At 37.2% G+C, this 25,584-nt stretch overlaps 2 protein-coding genes across 3 annotated transcripts in view; one reads left to right on the forward strand and one right to left on the reverse strand.

Moving 5' to 3' along the window:
* Positions 1–14,323, reverse strand: tdgf1.1 (teratocarcinoma-derived growth factor 1, member 1). 2 transcript variants are annotated; one of them, XM_031896636.1, is made up of 6 exons: positions 14,094–14,323; positions 7,962–8,011; positions 5,152–5,277; positions 3,350–3,464; positions 2,707–2,807; positions 1–1,888 (listed from the first exon to the last, which is right to left on the reverse strand). In XM_031896636.1, the coding sequence occupies exons 1-6, from the start codon at positions 14,108–14,110 to the stop codon at positions 1,773–1,775; spliced, it is 525 nt and encodes a 174-aa protein (XP_031752496.1). In that variant the 5' UTR covers positions 14,111–14,323; the 3' UTR covers positions 1–1,772.
* A 14-nt stretch (positions 14,324–14,337) lies between these two features.
* lrrc2 (leucine rich repeat containing 2) overlaps positions 14,338–25,584 on the forward strand; it is a 143,443-nt gene continuing 132,196 nt past the window's right edge. The window contains exon 1 of the mRNA XM_031890967.1: positions 14,338–14,426. The gene's annotated coding sequence lies outside the window, so the exon portion shown is untranslated. The remainder of the gene's footprint in view (positions 14,427–25,584) is intronic.

Below are 25,584 nucleotides of genomic sequence, written 5' to 3' on the forward strand. Positions count from 1 at the left end.
TTAATATAAAGCCATTTATTTTCGAGAAGGTAGATTATCAGAAATAATCTTGTACAAAAGTGACCCAGCAGTAAATAACTGTTTATTGGAGATTGGAGACTATAAACACTACACCAGTTTACAAACATATCTTGCATACACAAAATGTGGAGAAACTAATCTAATGACAGTTTTGTATTTTTTCCCCAGCACAATCTCCCTTTTTGCCAACATATCCCTTAGCTCTGTTAAAAGATTATTAAATATATCAATTGAATAAAAGTGATGTTTGAAAAGTTCAAAACGTTCACTGGCTTCTGCTTTGATATAATATATACATAATTGTCAACAAAAAAAACTTCAAGCACAAGTGCATATATGTGAGCTATAGTTTTACACTAGTGCTAGCAGAAAAAAAATGAAAATAAAATGATTAATAGACTCAGTATATATCAGTATTTTGACATCAGCAGACACAAAAGGGCATGTTATATATCAAATAGTGTACCCCCCTACTGTAATCCATATTGATGGATTGTGCTTTATTAAAATATAACCTACATATTTTGTAAAATATAGGGATATTAGACATCACCTCAAAGTTCCATGACCTGTACAAAAGCTTTTAGAAGTGGAGTCTTCTTATGGTCATTGAACTCCATGGTGACGTCTTATATGGTTCGATTAAACAGAAAAAAACACATACTCAATATCTATTGCTTTCTGTATATTGTGAAATATATTTCTGAGGGTTTAATTATCCCCCACCAGTCAACATCTTTATACTTAACCACAATGCACACCACAGTTTATATTTTTCAACACACCTGTTTGTAGTCGAATCTTAGAACTAGAAATGTTGTGTGTTCTGTAAGATCCAGTCAGCACAAGGCACCTGGGAAGCAATATTATCTCTAATTCCTTGTCGGCTATGCACACAGTAAAATTCTTTTGTGCACACATTTTAAACTTGTGTGTACATTTTTATAAACAGTGTGCTCAGGTCAGAATAGATATAAACTGTTAAGTTTTCACACAAAATTTATTTTGTGCAGTAATGATATCACCGGTCCAATTTTTTCCAGGAGTGTATCCTGGACCTTGTGGTCTAAGCGCAACTCAAGTTCTATCAATTCATTCTTATTTTTACTATAGGCTCATAAAACATTAATCATATTTAGCACCATCTACAGAGAAGTTTGATTAGCACTGTGCATCTGGTTAAGTTTTTTCTCACGCCAAAGGTGAAATAACTTGGTGGTATAAGTGAATATGCCCTTAATTCAATGAACGAAGGTGCGTTGTGACCACTTTTATATAATTTTTTATGTAAGCAATTGGACTGTCAGGTATTAACCTGCCCATATATGGCGATATCTGCTTGTTTGGAGATTTTACCATACGAGATGAACTTGTCTGATTTGGTCAGTGTTCAGATCATACAGCAGCCTACTTCTGGAGATTAGGTAATTTCAACCATTTTATACCCATTTGGAGCATGATTTAAAAAAAAAAAAAAAAAAAAACCCACCAGTATATCTACAGGTTTCATAAGTCTAAATATTGATTTACATATTAAATTTTAAAAACAACGGCTTGAATGTAATATTGGTGATATAGAGATATACATATATAAAATATTTTGAATGAAGAGCAAAGAGAATATGTATAATAGCTAGCATTTCATTAGAAAAAAAACATTTTAAAAAAAGAATCATCTTCTATAAATTCAAGTTCTATATTGGATTAAAAATATACTATATATAAATATTTGCTTTCTTATAAAGAAAATCTTAGTGCAGCAATGTGTTACTGGCAGCAATAACTAAAAACCATGAGGTGAGGCAGTAGGATACGCTTGGGCTTCTTGATAGAAATATATGGGTGTCTTTCACATAATCCTTTGCATCTGCAAATAATAAATAAATAAATCACTTTTACTATTTGGGCCAAAATGGGGTTTATGCCTATAAAGACAATCTGATTGTGCCGGTTGTGCCATTTCAATTTTTTTCTTGAGTGAGAGAAAGAAGGACACAAAGAGCATGACCTCAATGATTGGATCCAAATCCCCCCAAATTCTCATTGTATCTGCTTTATCTGTTTCCTGAACAGATATTCTAAAGGACATTGGTTGAAAGGAGAAGGCTTATACTGAAATGCTCAGATTAGTGTAGGTCTAAAAACTCTAAAAGATCCATATCCTAAAGGGACAAATTCATTGTGCATTTTATGTTATTTAAAGAGACACACCATCTATTGTATTTTATAGCTGTAACTTTTAAATATAGAAGAAAAAAAAAGTATGCATACATTAATAAAAATCCAAATTAAAAAGATGCACATGAAACATGCATTTTCCTGCTGTAAATGCCTTTACTTTAAAACTTTGCATTATGAAGAGGAAAAAAACATGGTTGGCATAATGCCCAGAAACAGATTCCCCATGTAAGTGCCAATAACATTTACAATAGTATTTCATTTTTCCCCTCTATAACTACACTACTCTACACTATTGTTTAAGCAACATAAGGGCTCTAAATTCACAATATACTACTATAATGTGATCATAATAACCTTAAGAATTTGCACTATAATCTTTAAAATTATTTTAAAACAGAAGTTCTTTTCTGTGTTAACCAGATAACTGTTCTGAAAAATGTGCATTTTATAACACCAAACTATGCAGCACATGACTTAACACATGCTCCCTGGCATTATACGTACCACAGTCACCAGATGCAAAGCAGTGCATAGTTCCATACATACATCTGCATAAAGCACACGTCTTCTGTATCCAGTGGCCATGTGCAATAATTCCACATTTCCTGTTGGAAGCAGAACACATTTACAAATAGTAGCAGGCAAACACATCATGTGCCATAGCCCTGCTGGAAATCTCTTTACTCCAATCTAATATCACATGCCTTGATCATGGTACAAATATATTTTCATGTACTGTATTGCCCAGGAGAGAGCAGACTTCCTACATGTGACACAAGCACCCCATGTTCTATTACCTTTAAGCTAACTGCACACCAGGCAGTTTTTTCCACCTGCATAGAAATGTAGGCAGAGGCAAAGGTGTAAACAGATCTGCTCCCATGTGCAATTTTCTGCGATCATTGAAACATAGCAGAAAACAGTAGGGCTTGGCAAATTGATGCGGCACAGTTTGTAGAGGAAAAGACTTTTCTCCAAGCTTCCAACAGTCATGGGGGTAACATTTTCTGACATCTGTATTTTTCTCCCCTCAATATTTAGAGATGTTTGAGTTTTTTTATACCAGATCAGAAAGTCGAAATGCTATATAGTTATTTACATGTTTAAGCATTTATCTGCATAAATCCCAATAAAGCATTGTACACACCGGTTATGGACATGAAGCTCACAATATCTTCCAGTAAAATGTTTCGGACATGCACAGAAGCTTCCCAAAACACACGTCCCTCCATTCTTACAACAATGCTTGTCTAGTGCATTATCTGGAAAAAAAATATAAAGGATTCTTACACAAGACTTCTTGCATAATATACATGTTTATATTACATTTGTATCACTGAAGGATACTGATTAACTTAGAAGCACAATCCTCGTGCCCCTGAATTCATGCATTGTGCTTTATGACTAATTAAAACAAGGATGCTCCGATTTTAAAAGAGATAAACTTTTAAATACAAGGTCTATTAGTTTCTTTAAATGTAGTTTGCACCACAGGGAAATCATGGATGCTATGAATAAACACAGATAAACATGATTCGCTCTGGATAATATAGAGAAATGCAAATAAATATCTATTGCCTTAATAGGTAACTGCCTAGACATGCTCATTTGCCACACAGAATACAAATTTAAAGTGCCCTTAGGGTGAGACCTGAGGTAAGTCATGACATATGCGCTGCTAATGAGAACAAAAGGGCACTTGTAACTATTGTTGCAAGCATGGAACATCCAATTACAATATATTTATTGTAGGAGGTGAGTTCATTATGTATAGAAGTGGGACTCCACAGGTGCAAAAAAACAGGAGTGGACTTAAAAATAGGTTCCTACAACAGGCAGATTATTCAGAACAACATGAAAACCATCACATTTGCCATCGTCCAACATGGTTTATATGAAGGATGAGCTATTTTTGTTTAAAGGTACTAAGAGGTGTAATTATGTACAAGAAATGGTAGTTTAATGCCATTCTGTAACCAGTGGCAGTTTATTATAGAAAAAATCAATTGGGGTGTGTTGGAGAGGCATAAAAAAATAAAAGATGTATAACTATTTTAGAAAATTCATTACTATTGCCATAAAGCTTACAAATGTTGCCAGAGACACTTGTCACTTGTGAACATTACAGGGCAGTATCTGTACTTACCTAGCAGTAATCTCATATTGCTGAAATGCATGGTGTGGTTTGCCAGTGCTGCACATATTGCTAAAGGAGAGTTTGGCTGCTAACTTTGCAACATAATTAATGAAGTACAGCCATTGAAATCAGTTTAGAGCACAAATGTAACCTATACCCCTAAAGTGGAAGATGAAACAGTTTGCACTGCATGCATAAGGAAATCTGCCCCTATTATAATAAGACACATCTTTAGCCATTTTAGTACCTGGTGAATATGGGATTGCTTCAGCATGAACACAAAAGTAGGTAGAGGCCATGTGGTATAAGTTAAAAATGGAGCGCAAAGTACTTTGTCCTTACGATCATATGGGTCATTTATGAATGCACCTGCAAATATGGGCAACTCTAAAATGGATGCATCGGATGATATTGGTGCAATTCATAAAAGTATTTGTCCAGACATGCTCCTGCACTTCTACCTGGTTGGCAATATGTTCATCCTGAAATTATAGGGAATAGTGCCACTTTATGGGTAACATAAGATGGCACCCAAAATTGCACTTTGCATTTGAATTGATAAATGACCCAATGCCCTATGTATACATAAAATGACCTGATCTTATTTCTCTCTATCCTATATGATTTCTGCATTCATGACAATGTGAATGTGAGGAGGGGTAACTGGGGGAAGAAAAATAAAAATCTAGAAGGAATAGAATAAACTGAATAAGAGTTCTATAGTGCCACAAACACATGCACTTAGTTATCCATTATATTGGGAATCATGTAATGAAATGCAGTAGCCAGATAGCTATAAAAGCACATCTTACTTTTTGTCAGGCCAATAAATGGAATGGTTTCCTTCTCATTATGGTCAACATGCTGCAAAAGTTTCTGTATGTATGTATTCTCAGAAAGCTCAGAGCCAGTATTTATCATGGTTTCATTTTGCATTGCTACAAAAACAAAAAGGTAATTATGAATAAATAAGAAAAATTAAAAAGAATACAAATAATAGACTATAAACACACTCACCAACATCAACATTCACTATAAAGCCTCTTTCAATAACTTTGGGTCATTTTTGTTTGGAGTTTAATACTCATTAAATTTAGAATATTGCGACAGACAAGTTATATAAAGAAATGGACATTGATTCTTTTGGAAAAATGTAATTAAATTTGCCTTTATTATGCAGCATCAACATTTACCTAGAGCTTTACAGATATTAAGACCATAATGCACAGTAGCCCCCGTCCTAATGGAACAGTCTACTATTACTACTATATTCATAAACTATAATCAATTTCATCAGGCCCCAAATAATTCGCAATAGTATTATTACCACTTAGACATACAGTTATTACACAATTTTATAGCATGTAACACTCTTTTAAAGACCAGCTTGGAGGTGTTTTTTGTCATAAAAATTACTTTTCCACTGTTTATTTACCTTTTGTTTAATTTCAACAGTTCTGTGTTACACATATATACACACACACATACCATATACCCAAGTAATGTGTGTTGATCTAAGCCTGTCAAATTCTTAAATGCTTATGGCACTAAATTTTGCCAAAGGGGACATATGCTTCTTTTGGAGCAAAGTGGCATTCTGGGCAACTATAACAGACAAGACTTAGTGATAATGAATGTAAGATAAAGCATGTGGGAGTTTAAAATATGCAAGCCACTTACTCTTATTCTACTTAGTTTAGACAAGTCTTGATGGAGAAGGACGTAGGGGTACTTGCACAAAATAAACTTTGCTGTTGCCAGCTGGCTTTGCTTGCTAGCTAAGGCAAGCTGGTTATTACCCTGTGTTTAAAGGCAGGGCCGGAACTAGGGGTAGGCAGGGTAGGCACCTGCCTAGGGCGCAATCACTGGGGGGCGCACTTCTCAGGAGAAAGATTTTTTTGTTTGTTTCATCTTTAGTGGGTTCACTTACCCTTTAATATTACGACGGATCGTTAATACAGGGCTCTCCTGCCTGCTCCAACTCCCTCTGCACATGTTCTTTTTGTGCCCCCCCCCCATTCCTCTGATGTCAGCCTTTACCTTAACGCTATAGATATCCGACACTAGAGGGATGGAGCTTGAGCATGCGTCCATACCAATGTCAATCAACGGCTGCCGGTGAGATAAGAGCAGGGGTGGAGCGCACAGTCTGGCACTGAACTAGAGCAATTTTATGTGGTGGGCTGTCTGCTGGCACAGGTACACGGATAGGAAGTGGGGGCTAAATACATATTGTATATGGCACAGGTTCTTGGGGAGCAAGGGAAGGTACTGGTTAATTATGTGGCTGCACTGATGCTGGCACAGGAGGGGGGCGATCAGGAAGTGGGGGCTAAATATTTTATGTGGCTGCACTGGATGGTGGCACAGGTTAAGAGGGCAATAAGGGAGGGGGGCTAAATATTTTATGTGGAAGCACTGGATGGTGGCACAGGTTAAGAGGGCAATAAGGGAGGGGGACTAAATATTTTATGTGGAAGCACTGGATGGTGGCACAGGTTAAGAGGGCAATAAGGGAGGGGGACTAAATAGGTACACAGAAGTGACATCTTGGCAACAACTGCATGGCAGTGTTAACAGTACCCTTTATTTTCGCTTATTTAAATATTGTTTCACTGCAAAAACATGCTTTGGTTTTTCTGAATATTTGCTTTTTTAGTGCACCTTTTGTTTTTCATGTTAGCATATTTATATTTACATAAGTTATACTAATTAATGTGTTGCAATATTTCTTTATTAAAAACTGAAAAAGTAAAATGGTAAACTGGGGTGGGGGGGGGGGGGAGAGTGGCACTGATTGAATACCTTGCCTAGGGTGCCAAAATACCTTGGCCGGCCCTGTTTAAAGGAGTATAGTTTCATGAGTGAAGCAATATAAAGTCTTCTTGAATATACAATACTTTTTTGGTGTGCAGTGTGCAGAATTATTTACACTGCAGAGGAGCACATAAGAGATATGATGATAATGTATAATATATAAGGGAACCATAGAATAAACTCAGCTTTATTCACCAGTAGGCTTTTCCAATATGCAAGAGCATCCCTTAAGAAAAGAAGGAAAAATGTTCCATCTTAAGAAGCAAAAAGTAGAATTTTTTTACAGCGAGATCCATGAATTTGTAGAAGCCTCCCTGAAGCAACTGTACTGGTAGATAAAGTATATTAGATAGAAATGTTGGATGACATTTTAGCATGCAAGAATGATACACTGTTATAGAAACTAATTCTTAGTATGAAGCAGATCAGATTACCTTTTTTGAGTCAGGAAGTATTTCCCCCCACCATCATAAATAAGAGGTTTCAGATAGGGTTTTTCCACTGGAACACATAGCAGTTAGGTCCTTTTTCAATAAGCTGATTATATGTAGATACTGTAGTCTACAGTAATAGCTTAAAGACGGATCTTATTTACGGAGATAAGTGAAGGAAAAAACCTAGAAATTTCAGAATTCCAAGATAGCTTGTGCCCGCAGTCTGTCTCTGATTAGCCTTATTAATTCTTCCCCAAAGCGCCACTTGAAAGACACAACCTTGACCCACTCATTATAATAGCAGCAGTTTTTTCCCCTTAATGAAACTTTAGATAGAACCGCAAATGTATTTGGAGAAATAAGGCACTTACGAGTTCCCAAGCGGATTACAGCAGACAGCTGGACAGTCAGGTAGAAAAGTCTAATGAGTAAAGAAGAAGCATTTTAAATTAGTTTTGGTGTTCAACTGCAAGAGGTAAATATTCAAACAATTATTTAGCTTTTTTTCCTGGTTACTTAATGAACTGCACCTCATGTCTTTAATAACACATACAACACCAATATAAATCAGGGAATGGAGTAAATTAATGAAGCTCAGTAAAACAGTACATCTTTATAGCTTTAACATTAAGCTTTTCACTATGGCAGTAAATGGAGACATGCACACAATTCTGCAAATTTCCTAATTGGGGTAACCTATACCAATCAGGCATTTGCTCTGCAGCCATATGTTTACATTACTGTACAATATTGTACATATCATTTACCTCTGCACCTATGCCTATAAAGGAAAGCCCTGGAGATATAAGCGCAGGGGCTGCATGACAAGGGATCCGAATAACCAGCAGCCAGATTACACTGGTTTATGTTTAGAGATTGGAAGAACCAGGTGCAACTGTGATTAGGTGAGAAGGAAAGAGTTAAGGCAGGAGAAAGCCGGCCTGGGGGGCGGAGAAAGAGAGGGATGTGATGTAGCAGGTAGAAACATCCCACCCACCCTCCCTCTTTTTGCATATTTTGAGAAATGTCAGGAGTTTCTCTTCTTTTGGTTTTCATATTATCTATTAATAACTGAATGTGGAATTTTACCTGAATGCATTTTTATATTGTGCTTTCTGTATCTTTATATGGTATAAACTTGAGAGTCAGCTTTGTGTTTAATTCATGTTAACGATTTCTTGATCCAGGGAATGTTTCCGATCGCCCAGGGGGTCAGGAAGGAATTTTTTCCCTCTTGAGGCATAATTGGCACTAGCTTCAGGTTGGGTTTTTTGCCTTCCTCTGGATCAAAATAGTGGATATATGATAATATATTTTAAGTTTTATTTGTCACAGCAGCGGTAGGACCTTGCCAGAGTACTGCACAGGTCATTTTAGCAGAGGGAGAAAGGAGGTTCTCTCCTGTGACTGCACGGTGGATTGATAGATACAGACGCTACTACTGCTTGTGCTAGGTGACAGCCTGCTTGGATTTCCTATCATCGAGACACTGCAGATCCAGGACCGGCAGCAGGGCTGCTGAACTTCTCTCATGGTTGGTAATGCAGCTCCTGCTGGTAGCAGAGTTTGGGGCCATCCTCTCTGTAGGTAGAGGCAGTCTAATACTCCTTCAAGTCTTCAGCGAGGAACGGCAGAGCATAGTAGCGACCTCTTATGGAATTATGGCTTTAGAATATTGCCTTGGGTTAGGCTGGCAAGGTCCTATTTATTTGATAAAATGTGAATAAATGCTGTGGCCATTTTCTCCACCTCTGTCTCCTGGTGTTTCATTGAGATATGTAACAAGGGGGTTCAGTGGGGTACCTCAAGGCGAAGGGTCAATTGAGGAGTCCCCTTGTCATGTGCAGTCAACTATATATATGACATTTTGCTCTGCAACCATGTGCTTACATTTTAGTGCAATTTTATATATTGCAATTAGCTCTGCACCCATGCCTGCGGGTGCTTACAAGCCCAGAAAAAACTTCATAACACCAGCAAAATTGAACATTAACTGTTTTTGGCTACTCAATTGGGGGGAAATTCATTCATCCACTATGTAAGCTTCACCTTCATTATTATATTAATTTACATCACTGCCTTATATTGCTGGGGTTCTGGGTGTTTTGAATTAAGTGGGCACTATCTTTGGAAACTGCAGTTTCCTACAGTTTTCCTTGTTTCATCTAACTTTAATACAGTGTCTTAAAATGCCTTGACTAGATCACAATGTTGTTGATAACACAAGGTTATTTGAGATAATTGTGTATGACTTCAACACATAGATTGTACAGTTGACTATTTTTAAGCCAATATTATTATAAACCTTACTCCATATTATATAGAAAAACACACAAGACTCACTTCTATTGGAAACAGCATGTTTTTGTCCCATCATCCTATTGTATTGCAAAACTATGCATTTGTACAGGGGTCCCCAATTATTTTTCTTACCCATGGGCCACATTCAAATGTAAAAAATGTTGGGGAGAAACACAAGCATGCAAAAAGCTCCTGGGGGCAACAAATATGGACAGTGTTTGGCTACCAAAAGCCAATATGTGGACTGGCAGCCTACAGGAGGCTCTCTATCAGTACACATGTGTTTTATGCAACTAAAGTTTGCCTCCAAGCCATGAATTCAAACATAACTGCTTAAAGGCCACTGGGAGCAACATTCAAGGGGCTGGCGAGCAATAAGGTGATTTGTTAACAGGACAAGCTTTGAAGCTTGTCTAAATAATGTAAGATTGTATAGTAGGTTCAGGGTTCAGGGTTATGTAGCATTCCAAGAAAATGGCTTTATGTGGAATTTTGTTCTGAACTGTATTGGCAATAAATTGCCTGGGATTGGGATGGAGGCAGTGTATGTGGAATAGAAAAGAATAGTAGGGAAGTAAAAAGGAAAACAGAATGTTTTAGCAGAGAGTTTTTAGTAGAGAAGGAGTATGGTTTCGATGCTTAGGTTAGTATAGGCACACAAATAAGGATGGGCATTACCAACTCTTTATGTTTACTTCCTTTTCCTTCATATGGAGACGGTCTAAAGAGTTTGAAGATTTATAGAATTTATAGATTGTAAGCTCTACGGGGCAGGGACCTCCTTCCTCTCGTGTCCTCAACTCTTAACTTATTGCAGCTGTATTTATCTGTATTTATTGTTATACTTTGTATTTATCTATTATCTTATAAACACCCTGTTTGTATTAATGTATTCTACTGTACAGCGCTGCGTACATAAGTAGCACTTTATAAATAAAGATATACATACATACATACCGTACAAGAACTAGGGCTAAGGAGCAATGCACCTGCCAATGGAGCAACCTTTTTAGGTAAAAGGGTAGGAGAGCAATTACAGGATGTTTTGGAAGTTTCTTTTGCTGTACTTTTTTGTCAACACCTAATTATCCATCAATAACAGCTCCTGGTCTCTCATCTCCCTTTTTGCGTAAGTTGAGCTTGGTCTTCTACAGATAACAAAGAGGGGCACTGCTGTCATTAGGAGAGTTGAGAAACTTGCCTCGGGTGGCAGTTGCCAGGGGTGGCAAAAGGCCAAACCTGGTAACGTTAAAAACAGATATTCTGTTTTAAGTCAGAATTTTGGCTCTTCTACTGAAGAGCGTATGCAATTGAGCTCTCTGTACTAGTGAGACCACAGGTGGTAATTGGGACATACAGATTGCAGCTTTAGCTTCCAAAAGCTCCTGGCTCCTTAGCAGTACTAGTTAATTAAAAAGAAATTTAAATGAAAAACTTCCTCCCTTTCTTTGTGCACAGCATGCCAGGAAGTGGTCACTGACCTATTATGAAAACACAGCTGGATATTAAAAATGCAAATTTTAAGAAGTTTAAAATGGCTTATGGTTCTGGGAAAGCAGAAGCATGAAAACGACAAAATAGTCATACACTTCAGCCATAAATTCAAGAACATACTTTCCAAAAACCCCACATTATAAAATTTACACTACCAGGGGAACCTGGCTTTCCACTCTAGATTACAGATGGTTATAAATGGAGTTCCATTTTCACATTATTATCCCACACAATGTATTTTCCATATGTTTGAGTCAAAGTGAAAGTTGAAGTAATTAAGAATACTTAAGTGCTTGGCCAGCATTCCCCTGCGGTTTATGTGTTCCATCGCAGATCTGTATTTACATTTAGGGCTAAACTCTACAGGAGATGATCAGATTTTGTGGGTCAGATTTAATTTGATTTCATGCAACAGCACATAACACCACAAAATTTTGTAGGATCCTACAAAATGATCTTTAATGTAATGTAATGTAAAGTTGGGTCAGGTAAAGTCTAGTGGTGTGCTATGTTCCTGCATCTACATCCATCAGTCAATGTATTTCAATGAGAAAAAAAGTCAGACACCATCATATTTTAAGTTGTCGGATGAAGATGCAGCATGTGGTGTTCCCTTCCCACAGGCGTGTTGTTTTGGATGCCAAATCTTTCATGAAGTTTACACATCAGATATTTCTATAAGTTCCATTATATTTTAGCCCATGCAACTACATCCAACTTATAGGATATGTTTTGTCTGCCTGATACCATCCTAAAAAATCGTGCATGGAGTTTAGCCCTTAGGCTATACTTATTGTGGTGCAGGCAAGAGCCAAAATGTAGGTGGGATGTGATGTATTCCACCAGTGTTTGAAGCTTGCATGTGCTCCAGTGAGTACAAATAAATAAGAAATTAAGGGCTGCATTTTTCCTGCAATGCCTTGTGGTGGAAGACAAAAATCCACGCAGGTAAAAACACTTGTTAGTAAGAGCCCTAAAACCTGTTGCATAAATAGCCTTACTCACAAGATACTACAGCTGGTATAACCATTTTGCCATTGCCTTATCCACACCACACCTTCCCGTGTTTGCTGTCAAGACAATATTCTGGCAAAAACAAACATTTTACTCCATGTCAGCTCCAATTTCAGGTTTACACCCATTATCCTCTGTAAACAGTCCCCTGACAGTCCTATAATGGCTATTTTTATCAGTTACATCCAAACTTTAAAGGAATACTGCACCTTAAAGGTTGCATATTAGCCTTAGTATTTTTTGTGGGTTTTGAAAAACTGTTCAGGTCTATTTAGATTTTTAGTCGCTGGAGTTAGGGCTAAACTCCTCAAGTACTTTTGTCAGATGGTGTTGGATCGTCAAAATGGAACTGACAAGTCAGAGTTAGTCACATGGGTTAAAATATAATGGGACTGATACAAAAATCTGATGTAAACCACATAAAGGATTGCCATCTGTCACAACATGCCTGTAGGATGTAAACGTGGCATGCGGAGTCCACATCCGAAGTCGGATTCAATCGGAGCAACTTTTTTTCACATTGAATTACATTGACTGTTGGATGTAGATACATAAACAAAACACACCATCCAAATTTATCCGATCCAACTTTACATTACAGCCTATAGAGATCAGATTGGAAATAATCTTGTGCTGTTGCATGGTGGATCAGATTAAATCTGACCCACAAAATCTGATCACAATAACGTCTGGAGTTTAGCCCTTAGTTCTGCCTTTTTCCAGCCTGAAACTGAAATAGTCCTCAGGATCACCGACAGGCTCTTACACACAAGCATCTATATTAATGCATGCTGTTGTATCAAAACATGAATACTGCATTTAAAGAGAAACGATACCCCCAGAATAAAAAATCTTATAAAACTAGAATATTTAACAGTAAATATTGCCGTTTTACATATTTTAACCTGGAGCCACCATTTTGTGATGGGCTGTGTACTCCCTCCGAGATCATTTGACAGAAAATAGTGCAACTCTAACTGTAACAGGAAAAAGCCTGGGAGCAGTCTCTCTCCATTAATTCACTGTTGTGACCAAACATCTATGCGTGCTCTTTTTTTTTTTCCGTGTGTGTGCCATGAATCATATGATCCCAGGGGCCGGCCTATAGTATGTAATAATTAGCTGAGCTTTTTAAAAAAACAAAACCTCACAATGGGTGAATAGGAATATTGGTGGATACAAACAGGAAGAATTTAATAGAGTCAAATGAATGTAGGAGCTCTTATAATTAAGAGATTTGTATAAGACAAGTTGAATATTGCTTAGAATGGGTCCATCTAAAACAATACAAGTTTTTATAAGGGTGAGCTCCCCCTTTAAACTAGGGAAAGCCAAACTTTGGAAACCAAGATGTTGCAGAACTGTATCTCCTGGAGTTTAATTGCAAGTACATGAAAATAATGTTGTGCATTTTGTTGGGGCGTTACAAATCACATGTTTAGCTTAGCCTTTAATATCAAACCCAACAACAGATTTATAAAATCTCCACCCTTTAAAGTTTATAACAAAAAAAAAAAAAAAAATAAACCATGAAAACATGCAGCAACGCAGTTTTAGTTCAGTCTCTGTTCTAACCGTAGGTATCCTCCTTCCGTAAGATAACTCTAGTGTAGATTGAAACTGACAGTTCAAAGTCAACATTACAAGAAATGATATAATATCTATTTATAAGAATTAATACAATGGAATCTTACCTTTTATCCCAAATCATGGCACAGTACTACTCCAACTAAACTGGAACTTAGATAAAATGAAATGTCTAACAAAAATCCCAGCAAGTACCTTATCCATTGGGCTTTATACTGCATATCAATTAGTGAGCTACTGAGATGCAATTACCACATGTATGTCTCACATCTAGCCCCACCCGGGGGAAAGGTGTTGTCATGCTGAAGAAACTCCTGAGTGCTCATTTCTAGCAGAAAAAAGTCTTCTCTGGGAGACTCAGGGAAAACAATAGTGTCTGATTAAATCATTTCAGCTCCTCTTTTTTTAATTCCCTGAGACTCTTTTATTATGCAGAAAAGGTAAGTGTTAAGCAAGAAAGTGGCATTTACACAGAGGCTATTTGACAGCTTTGGCTTTGTACCACATTTTCTCCAGTGCATTTGTTTAGACAAAGTACATTATGGCAGAATTTTCTGACCCAAGAAAAGTACCAAAGAACAGCAAATGAAAATGTAGGCCTCTCTGGGCAATAAATCCATACTTTGTTTTACCTCTACTGTTGTTAAAGGGGCCCTTCACCTTAAGTATGTAACAAGTAATTGCATTTGTTCTTTAAATTAACCAAAAATTTTTTTTTTTCTTCATAAACAGATGCAGTTCAAAGACATTTTTTAATATGCATAATTTAAACATGCTTAATGGTTTTAAAGTTATTAGTAAATATAATTGCAATTGAAAGCAGTACAGGCATGGGATCCATTAACCAGAAATCCATTATCCAGAAAGCTCCAAATTACAGGAAGGCCATCTCCCATAGGGTCCATTATAATCAAATACAGGTATCAGACCCCTTATCTGGAAACCCATTATCCAGAAAGTTCTGAATTACGGAAAGGCCATCTCCCATAGACTCCATTTTAATCAAATAATTCACATTTTTAAAAAATGGTTTCCTTTTTCTCTGTAATAATAAAACAGTACCTTGTACTTGATCCCAACTAAGATACAATCAATCCTTATTGGAGCCAAAACAATCCTATTGGCTTTAATTACTATTTAAATAATTTTTTTAGCAGACTTAAGGTAGGAGATCCGAATTACAGAAAGACCCCTTATCCGGAAAACCCCAGGTCCTGAGCATTCTGGATAATGAGCCCCATACCTGTAATTCAAATTTTTAAAAATGATTTCTTTTTTTCTGTAAAAATCCCTGCTAAGATATTATGAATCTATATTATTAGAAAAACAATTCTAATGGATTTATTTAATGATTTTAACAAACTGAAGGTATGGACTCCAGTATTCAGTATAATAGATCCTATAACTTTATTTGTAAATCTCTTTCCGTTTGCTGGTTCTGACTCTACCATATCAATTCTATGTTGGGCTTTGGCAGGGAATGTAATTAAAAAAATTGTTGAAAGAAAAAATATTTGCAATGCAAAAAATTTATTTATACTTTGATCTAATTCAGTAAAGCGTTTGTGAACATGCAAACAAGGTGCAACTCCCTTTACCTTGCAAAGTAATAAATGTCTAATGAACAATATTGCATTTTTGTTTTTTCATTTCCCACTTTTCTTCTAAAGAAGGTATGTCTTTCTTTCAGACTTAGTCCAGGTTTTTGGTTTTTGTATGCTGCTGTTTCAGAATACTCCCACAATCCCCCTTAGCTTAATTTGCAGTTGGTGCTGAGAATAAGAGGTCTGTGTAACCTAAAACAGACTCTCTAGCATATCCCCAAGCCTGTCTAGTAAATGCAATGGATGGCAGGAACAAAAGGCAAATCTCACAGTGAATGGTATGCTAAAATCTCAACAGGCCAGCATCTATTGCTTTCCTATGAATTCTGTTTAAAAAGCAGGACAAACAAATTACACCATGAAGGTTCATAAATGTATAGTTAGTCTAAAACTGTAGGGATTTAAATTATATTAGAGCTAAGTTGTCCTTATAAGAATGTCATATTCACAAAATCCTTACTGCAGTTTGTGCATACTGTATTTTGTACACTTTGACGTTACATTGTCAGTCTGGATACCACGTTGATGATTTTGGAGTGCCCAATTTCTCCAGACCAATGAAGAGTACAAATTATGTCAAGGTAAAGATGGTGTAAGTTTTTTTGTTTTTTTTTGCTGTTTACATTCATTTTATATTTTTAGTGACTTATGAGATATTTGCATTATTAGATTACTACTAACCTGTACAACAATGTACCAGGCTCCCTACAAAAAATCTTTGGAGGGGCCCAGTGTGCACAGCAGCCCCTACCTGGATACCTTTCTCCCACCTGGTTGCCTGCAGCCCCTAGCCGCTTGTACTGGGGTAAGTGAGTGGCTGGGGAGGGGGGATTTCTAACAAATATTCTAACTGATACTCCAAAAAGGGTGTTGAGTCAAAAGCCTGGTATTAGCAGTCTAAAACTGCTAATATTGGAGTAATCACCAAAAATAGAAAAATTATGTAAATGAATGTAAGTGCTCAGAGGATCCGTATAAATGCATATATATATATTTTTCTTTATCTTACATCCCCTCTTGCTTGCTCCTTTGACAGAATAGACACCCATAAGGATCCCCACTGCATTGATCTGTTTTTCAATACAATACACGAACAGCGCATGCATGATGTTAGCAGTGACCGATTCCGTCTGTTTAATCATTACTTTGTCTCTGACTGTCTTCACCTTATTCTAATACTCCTCCAACAGTCCTGGTTTGGAATGCTCACACTAATGATCTATCTGTTCTACTTAACTAGTCTCTTCTCCCAAAGACTTCTCTTGATCATGACTCATTTACTGATATCTATAACGTCATTGTATCCTCTACTGTTGACTACTAATACCGCTTACATTCCAGTGCAATGTTAAAATCCATTGACCTTGTACTTTGACTGGAATTAGACTGAAATAGGTCTTTGCCACACTAACATAGCAATTACATAACTGCTTGTATAAAGCCTTACTTATATTTTTTAGCTATGCATTCATTGCCCCGTGATCTCAATGAGCCTTGTGATTTTGCAGGTTCCCCATAGTTGCTGCTATAAAAAAAATAAATAACTCATATTGTGGTCCCTTTTTTAAGCACATGGAGAATATATTTTAGTTCAATCAGAATTCCTATCCAAGTGATGCTGGGGAGGGCTGCAGCCACACAAGCAAGCACATCTTAATGTGCAGAGATTTCTCTTTTCAAAGGAACATCTCCAGTAAGTTCAAAAGGTTCTTGTCTTTGAAAACCTCTTTAAAAAGCACGATAGAAGGTTTTTTCACTAATGTCATCAGCTCTTGAAATTCTAATTACAAGCCTTGTCATCATATTATTATGCAGAGAGCTGCACACTTATACATTAGGCTTTCTGCTAAAGGGACTTCATTGGCACCGCATTCATATAAATGCAATCAGTGTGGTGTGTGGTTACACGTGCAGTTTTTTCCTTCTGTATATTCTTACTTTTTGTATTTTGAACTGTAAATATAAAGTAGTGTAGTTCAAGATTAGTTCAGTATGAAATGTATTTCAATTAATTAATTAAAAAAATCCGCAAAACACATTAAGGTGAATAGGCGACTTTTTTTCATGTGCAAGAAATTTTTAAGCTAGCAATATTTTTATGTATGTATGTATGTATAACTTTATTTATAAAGCGCCACAAGGGTAGGCAGCGCTGTACAATCTTACACTATACAAAATTACACACAGGGACGACAAGTGTTATATTAAATAAATATATATAAATGCACAGAAAATAATGGCCATGTTGTATGAGACACAGTAGGAAGGAGGTCCCTGCCCCGTAGAGCTTACAATCTAAGTGGTTGGGTAACATACAGGCACAAATTGGAAGGTAAGAGTGCACCAGGTATGGGCATTTGCCCTTAAGCGCAGGACTGGGCAAAATAATGTTTTAGTGCTCCAGAAGGTAACAGCTGAGATTTTTCTTAAAGAGAGTGGGTGAGTTTTCCCTACGGAGGGATTCAGGGATAGAGTTCCAGAGGTAAGGAGCAGCGAGATAGAAAGGTTTAAGACGAGAGAGCGCAATGGGTGTGGATGGTGTAAAAAGACAGAGGCTCTAAAAGGAGAGGAGCGGAGGAGACGACCAGGAACATGCAGGGAGACCAGTGAAGAAATGTAGTGAGGAGCAGAGGAGTGAAGGGCTTTGAATTTTAGCAGAAGGATTTTGTAAGCTATCCTTTGCTAACAGGCAACCATGCAAGAGAGCTTAAGTGAGACTGAACAGGTTCCCTCTTTGGAGAGAGCAGGAGCATCTTGGCAGCAGAGTTTAAGATTGATTGCAGGGGAGAGAGGTGGGAGTCTGGGAGGCCGGTTAGTAGGAGATTGCAGTAATCTAAGCAGGAAAGGATAAGGGAATGTATTAGTGTTTTAGCTGTTACTTGTGAAAGAAAGGGGTGTATTTTGGCAATATTTTGCGGAGGGAAAAACAGCAGGTTCTGGCAGTGTCATTAATATGGTTAGAGAAGGAGAGGGACTGGTCAAAGATAAGAATAAGGCAGCGTGCAGAATTAAGAGGGTTGATGGTCATGCCATCAATAGTAATGGTGAAAGGAGGAGAAGGGCAAGGTTTTGATGGAAGGACCATGAGCTCTGTTTTAGCTAGGTTAAGTTTGAGGTGCTTTGGTTCATCCAGGAGGAGATAGCCAGGAGGCATTTAGCAATCTTGGTTTGAACATCAGTGGTTAGTGCAGGGGTGGCTAAATATATCTGGATGTTATCTGCATATAAGTGATATTTAAGACCAAAAGAAGAAATAAGGTCTCTTAAAGAGAGAGTGTACAGGGAGAACAGCAAAGGACCAAGCACAGAGCCCTGAGGCACCCCCACACTAAGTTGAACTGGGTAGAGGATTTGTTCGCAAGAGCAACAGGGAAGGAGCGGTTGGAGAGGAAGAGAACCAGGATGCAGCTTGATCCCGGATACCCAGAGAACAGAGAATTTGCATAAGGACAGAATGGTTGACAGACTGCATAGGGTCCAGCAGATTATGGGTGCAGAGGAAGTTAGTGACACGAGAAAAGACAAGACGTTCCAGGAGTTTAAAGGCTAAGGGGCAGGAGAGAGACAGGACGATAGTTAGAAAGGCAGGATGGGTTCAGCGTAGCCTTTTTAAGAATGGGTTTGACACAGGCTTGTTTGAATAGAGAGGGAAAAGTACCAGAAGCCAGAGAGGAATTGAATATGTGGGTAAGAGCTGGAGTAAGGGCAGAGGCACACTGTTTTAGTAGCGATGAGGGCATAGGATCCAGTGAGCATGTAGTAGGTGGAGAGGATTGGAGAAGCTGAGAAACTTCTCTCTGTTACAAGATTAAAGGAGCTGAATACAGAGAGAGGAGATTTGGGAAAGGTTGAGATTACTGGTATCTGAAGGTTGATAAAATAGTGTTGTAGGTATTTACCAGTAACTCAGGATCAGAGGAAGCACAGAAGGAGGAGAGGTTAGAGCTAAGAGAGTTAGAGAGAGCAGTTATATAAACCTTTCGAGTGTTGCGAATCAGGGTTTTAGACTGAGCGTTAGTAGAAGGAGAAGGAGACACATGTGAGATAGAAAAAGAGATAAGATGATGATCTGAAAGATGAAAAGGCTCACTGTTAAATGCAGACAGATCTAAATTTTTTGGAAAAGACCAGATCTAGAAAATCACCATCCTTATGGGTAGCTGTATTAGTCCACTGCTGGAGATTAAAGGAGGAGGTAAGATGTAGAAATCGAGAGGGCCAGGGCTGAGAGGGGTCATCTTTATGGTAATTGAAATCGCCTAAAATAATTGCAGGGGTGTCAGAGCATAGAAAAAAAGAGAGCCAGGATTTAAAGTCAGGGAGAAATGTAGCCAAGGATTTTGAAGAAGGAGGTCTGTTATGTTCGACTTTTTTTCTTACTCCAAATACATTAAAGTCAATGCCCGTTTTTTTCTCACTCCAAATGTATTAGTCAATGGGCATATTTTTGATGCCACTCTTTTTGTCTCTGCACATTTTTTTTGCCGCAGTTTAGTGGAATATAATATTTTCAATATGCCCTTTGCTTATATATTCTTTTGAAAATGTATACATTTTGTCACTAAAATGGGCAATGCATTTTATTTATATTCAAGGTAAATGAGCGAATTGCCTGTGGTTCATAAATATATGCCAGTCAAATGGAAATGCTAGTGTTCAAAACTTTGACCAAACAATAGAACAACTACTATTTTACAGCCATCTGCCTTGCACAAAACACAGATATGATACAGTAACTGAAAAATGTAGCTTGTGTTTGTGAGTGAAAACAATTGGAGCAGATTTACTAAAATGAGCATGGCTATTCAACACAATATCTTAACTTTACCCAGTTTAACATGTGGCAGATAGTTCCCAGTGTGTAATATTTTGTAAAGTAGGTTAAATGTTGAAAACTGTGAGTAGTTATAATAACACCTGTGCTTTTAATCAAATGGTTAAGTCTTGTCACAATTCTGCCATGCTTCATGGCTGAGTTTCTAGCTATCCAGACAAGATAGCAGTTAGACCACAGTACTCCCTGCTTCCATCACTGCATGGGTGCATAACTGTTAATAGATTTATTCAGTCAAATAACCAAGAAATATAGCCTAGCCAGGTAAGAATACAACTTGACCAGTTTAAAAACATAACTTTATTGAAACTGTGTGCATTAAGTACCACAATATTATCCAATACTATTCAGACAGGTATAAACATAAAATAAGATATATTTATTTACAGAAATTATGGCTTAGTAGGATGTGCTACAACTTGAGTGATTCTAAACAGCGTACGTCCTCACTGGTAAGTGTGAGCAGGCTGCATCCTATGGAAATACATATAAGTGCACAGAATGTTGTGGGTGATTTTGCAGAAAAACGCATCATTCCCGACATGTGTCAGGTGATCACTGCTGTGTCCAATAAAAATGACAACCATTTGAGGGTTTTATCTTCACAAAAGCAAGTTACAGGTAAAACATAGTCCCTATAAGAACAAACTGCAGTACTGAAATTGTTATTGAATGAGAAAAATGTTTTGGACTAGCTGGATTGACATCATACACAGCTAGTTTAAGGGGGCTCTAAACCCGAGTAATTAAAAAAAAAATTTTAAAAATGTATTTCTGGGCAACTTCTCCTTATAGATTAGGTATTTTCAACGGTTGTAACAATAATTATTATTGAAAGCAGTATCTGCATGTCCCATTCTGTTCTGACCACTGCATCCACTGACTCAGTGTAGCAAATGTCAACCCTCCTCCAGCCAAAACTTCAGTCTTCATAATCCCTTGCGTGTTCTGCAATTAACAGACCTACAGTACAGGGCATTGGAAATTGGAGACTTAGCTGACTAACTTTTACCGCATTGTCTCGAGAGGTTGGAAAAGCTGTGCACAGAATAGATATAGCCAGGCAGATAAAGCCTCTGCTATGTTATGTTATTGATGCTCTTTGATGTCAGTTAACCAATTACTGATCTCAGAATTATTATCTCAGCTCATTAAAGATGTAGCAGTTAATAGCTATACAGACAGAAGCAGCAATCATTATCTTAAATTGCTATGCATAGAAAGTATACAGTTCAACTAATGTGTAGATCTGATGTAACTAAGTACTGCTTCTGTTTGAAAAAGAAGCTGCTTATCTTGAAGAAAAGTTTCTTTTTTATGCTACAGGCAGACAATGCCCTCCACTTTGTGATATTTTTACACTTGTTGGCACGATTCCAGTCTGGAACCGCAAGGCTTCTTGTAACTGACTTTTATTAGGTGGGCAACAGGGACATGTACAGAACTGTTTGTCAGGCAGATAAACAGGTGATGATGTTACAGGGCACAAGTTCAAGCACAACTATAATGCTCCGCATATGCAAGTCTAAAGTATCTACGTTGTCACACAGTAATACCAAATACCATGCAAAAGTGCAGGTGTGTGGCTGCATCATACTGGTACTAAATAAGTAGCCAAGTGGACAAATATGGAGCACTCCTGCCAACCATCGTCTATTTACACACATACAGGACCTCTAGGCGAATATGTGGTCTCAAAAAAGAGTATTTGATGGCTGGTTATACTTATTACAGAAGGGGGTACATTATGCTCTTACCTTAAAAAAAAAATTATATATATATATATAGAAATGAAGAGAAGTCTGCACTTATATGACCCAAAATGGTGTTTATTGTAACAAAACAGCCAATGGAAGAGATTTGTGTGGCTGGTAGAATTTATACTTTATGAATCTCCTCGTGAAGTTTAGAAAGAAAATGTAGATAGATTGATCATTTTGTTTGACATATAAACTCAGTTCATCTACTCCATTCCAACCCTTCTGTCTTGTTACAGTTTCCCAGTAACCTTTTTATTTCTCCCATTTATTGATGTCATTTTATCATTTCTGGCTCTGAACAATTTTCATATTCTGTGATTCCTGTCTTGCAAGCTCGTTTTTTCCTTATCAATTTCTAACTGCCTCCTTCCATGTTGCAATTATACCTTCATCACCTGTAACTTTAGCTGCTCATCTGCAAATATTTTTTCCCATTTCCCCTTCCCTGCCATTATGCTTCAAGCAGCAGATTTTCATTTTCCCTTCCATCACGTTAGGCATATTACTTTAAAGAGATGATAACATGCCAATTGTCTTTCTGTCAATCAAAACAGATTACTATAGCAATTTTGCCATATATCTTTCAAATTTGGAAACTGACAATAGTGATCTGTTACTATAAATATTAAACATTTTGTGTATATTAATGCTGTTTCACATATCTGCAGCTCCCATAAGCACAGATTGTCTATTGTACAGTACATATTTCTTGTATTTCTGAAATATTTTCAAGCTATGAATACATTTAAATGGCAGGTTATACTCTATGGCATAGTGAAAATGACATTTTTGTATTATAAGGTCCCAATTTAAAAACCATATCAAACTGTATATATAAACTGTGCTACAAAACAATGTAAAAATGTCATGTTTTAAAAATCACCATATCCCAACATGCAAGCGGGAGGTAGAGATGTCAGCGGTCAGTATATTTCTACTTGAAAATGGGCTTTTGTTTTTAGCCCAGTTATACAAAAAACATAAATTAGCTTGCCAGGTTGGGGTAGTTTTATGTATAACAAAGTGGCTTAAGGGAGTTGAGAAAATGTGTAAAAATACATTCAAAGTCAGAGAAGGGTTATTTTTTCAAAGGAATTATGTAATTGACCGTAGGGCATTGTAGACTATAGGAGAGGATATTTAAAGGAATACTGTAATGAGAAAACATGTTGTTTTCAAAATGCATCATTTAATAGAGCTTCTACAGCAGAAACCTGCATTGACAATGCAAAAACAGATTTTTTTTTTTTAATTTAATTTTGAAATTTCACATGGGGCTAGCCATGACCTTCATTTCCCAGGGTGCCACAGCTATGTGACCTGTGTGACTTCAGCTGCTGCACTGCAAGTTGGAGTGATATCACTCCCCTCCCTTTCCCCCCAGCAGCCGATCAGCAGAACAATAGGAAAGTATAGGAAAGATAGCAGCTCCCTGACACCTGTATTGATAAAAGTGGTACATATGGGAATCTGGCTTGGGACTCCTCCAGTTACATGGGAGTAGGAGATCAATAGGTTACCTGTAAGCAGTTCTAATGTGTAGCGCTGGCTCCTTCTGAAAGCTCAGACTCAGGCACAATGCACTGAGATGGCGCCTACACCAATATTACAACTAAAGAAAAATATGTTTGTTGGTTCAAGAATAACATTTTAAATGGTAGAGTGACGTAATCCCTTTAAACATCCAAAAAAAAGTGTATTTTATTAAGTGGTTTCAAAATGTTATAAATTATATTTTATTCTGTAGATACATTAAATAGTTTTTTGACTTCTACAGTAATACAAGAAATCTGATCTGATTTGGAATGCTATATTTGTTTTGATCTTATTCCTGTGGATTATATGTTTAAAGCTAAAACCTCAGGTACTTCTGAGTGGAGAAAGAACAGTTCATTTGCTGGACTCATGCAAGCAGGGTCTTCATTTCATTTCTAGGGCCAACCCCTGGAAGAAGAGTGTGGCATTCTGCCTGGATTTAAACTAGGGACCAGCAAATTGCTGTGAAGTCTACAATACTCTACTCTATATGAACAGGCAATAGATTCCTGGTTCATTGCTTTATCACCCTGAAGTTTTGAGTTAGGCATTGCATGCTTAATCTGTTATTCATATATCCACTAGGGATGAGGTGTGCATTTTTGCAGTTGATAAAGAATTGCAGTGATTTTTTTTTTTTTTTTGCAATATTGAGCTAGAGTTTTAGAAATGTAGATTGTTTCTTCTCATGGGGAACAAAAGCATTTTTGTTACTACTGTCCCTAGTATCGATCTCCCTGGTTTTGACCTCAACCTGCTTTTGAGTTTGTCTGTCTATTTTCCTTATGGTTGTTAATCTGGAGCTGACCCATTACTTTTGACTGCACTTTTCTCTCTTCTAATTGGCTGCTTCTATGAGTTATATTCTTGGCTCTCACTCTTACCCCAGTAGGTGTTTCTGAATTTTCATGCAATTACACCAGATGGCATCCAACAGCAGGGTTTGGCATTGTGTTACATGACAACCAACCTGTAAGCACTAGAAGGCAGGTTACCAAAATAATCAGTGTTTAAAGCTGCATTCAGTAAAGTAAAACATGGAGAGATGTAACCGCTGCTTTTAGCTGGCTAGAAATATGTTTCATTGTTTTGTGTCAGGCAAATAGGCTGTTATGGCCCTCACAGGAGACAAAAATATTTATAGTGAACTCCAAGTAACAAATCACGACAATACAAGTTCCTAAAACTAAGACTGATTTCTTCATGTTATTCTTAGTGGGAAGCACTCTTCTAACGCAATAATGTATTGCACTTTTCTTTAAAATCAATATTTACTACTAGTGATAGACGAAATGATTCGCCAGACATAGATTTGCGGCAAAATTCCATGTTCCATCATTGGAATGCTTTGGGAAAGGGGTGGCAAAATTTACTGTGGAAAAATATGCATGCAAAATTTTTTTGACGTGCATCATTTTCGCTGGTTTGGCAGATTTTCATTTGTACAGCATGTTCATATGCACTGAGACCTGAACTCATTAGAGGAGCCTTGATACATGTAAATAAAATTTAGAGTTTTCCAAATGATTTTTTTATGCTATACCTTCATTCTTAAGTAAGCCTGTTCTTACAAGGTAACAAGATAACAAGCAAATAACAATTTTTTTTTGATGAGCAACATTTTTGCCGTTTCGCAAATCTTTTGCAAGATTCGCAAATTTTTCTAAGTGAAATGGGACAGATTTGCTCATCACTACTTAATATTATATGTTGGCAGTTAACCTTCAAGTTGTGCCATCTAAGGCATGGCAAGATCCCACTGGGGCAAATTTTAGGTTTTACTTCTAGATCCAATGTATGCTCCAAAGGAATCATAAAACCCTATATAACCCTGTATAAAAAAAAGTATCTGTGCTTTGTAAGT

The sequence above is a fragment of the Xenopus tropicalis genome, chromosome 1, assembly GCF_000004195.4.
Source record: "Xenopus tropicalis strain Nigerian chromosome 1, UCB_Xtro_10.0, whole genome shotgun sequence".
NCBI lineage: Eukaryota > Metazoa > Chordata > Amphibia > Anura > Pipidae > Xenopus > Xenopus tropicalis.

Coding starts and splice junctions, on each gene's coding strand:
- tdgf1.1 (XM_031896636.1), bottom strand. Junction 5,278..7,961: donor TGTAATCCGCTTGGGAACTC/GTAAGTGCCTTA, acceptor TTGTTTTTGTAG/CAATGCAAAATGAAACCATG. Junction 2,808..3,349: donor GAGCTTCATGTCCATAACCG/GTGTGTACAATG, acceptor TGCTTCCAACAG/GAAATGTGGAATTATTGCAC.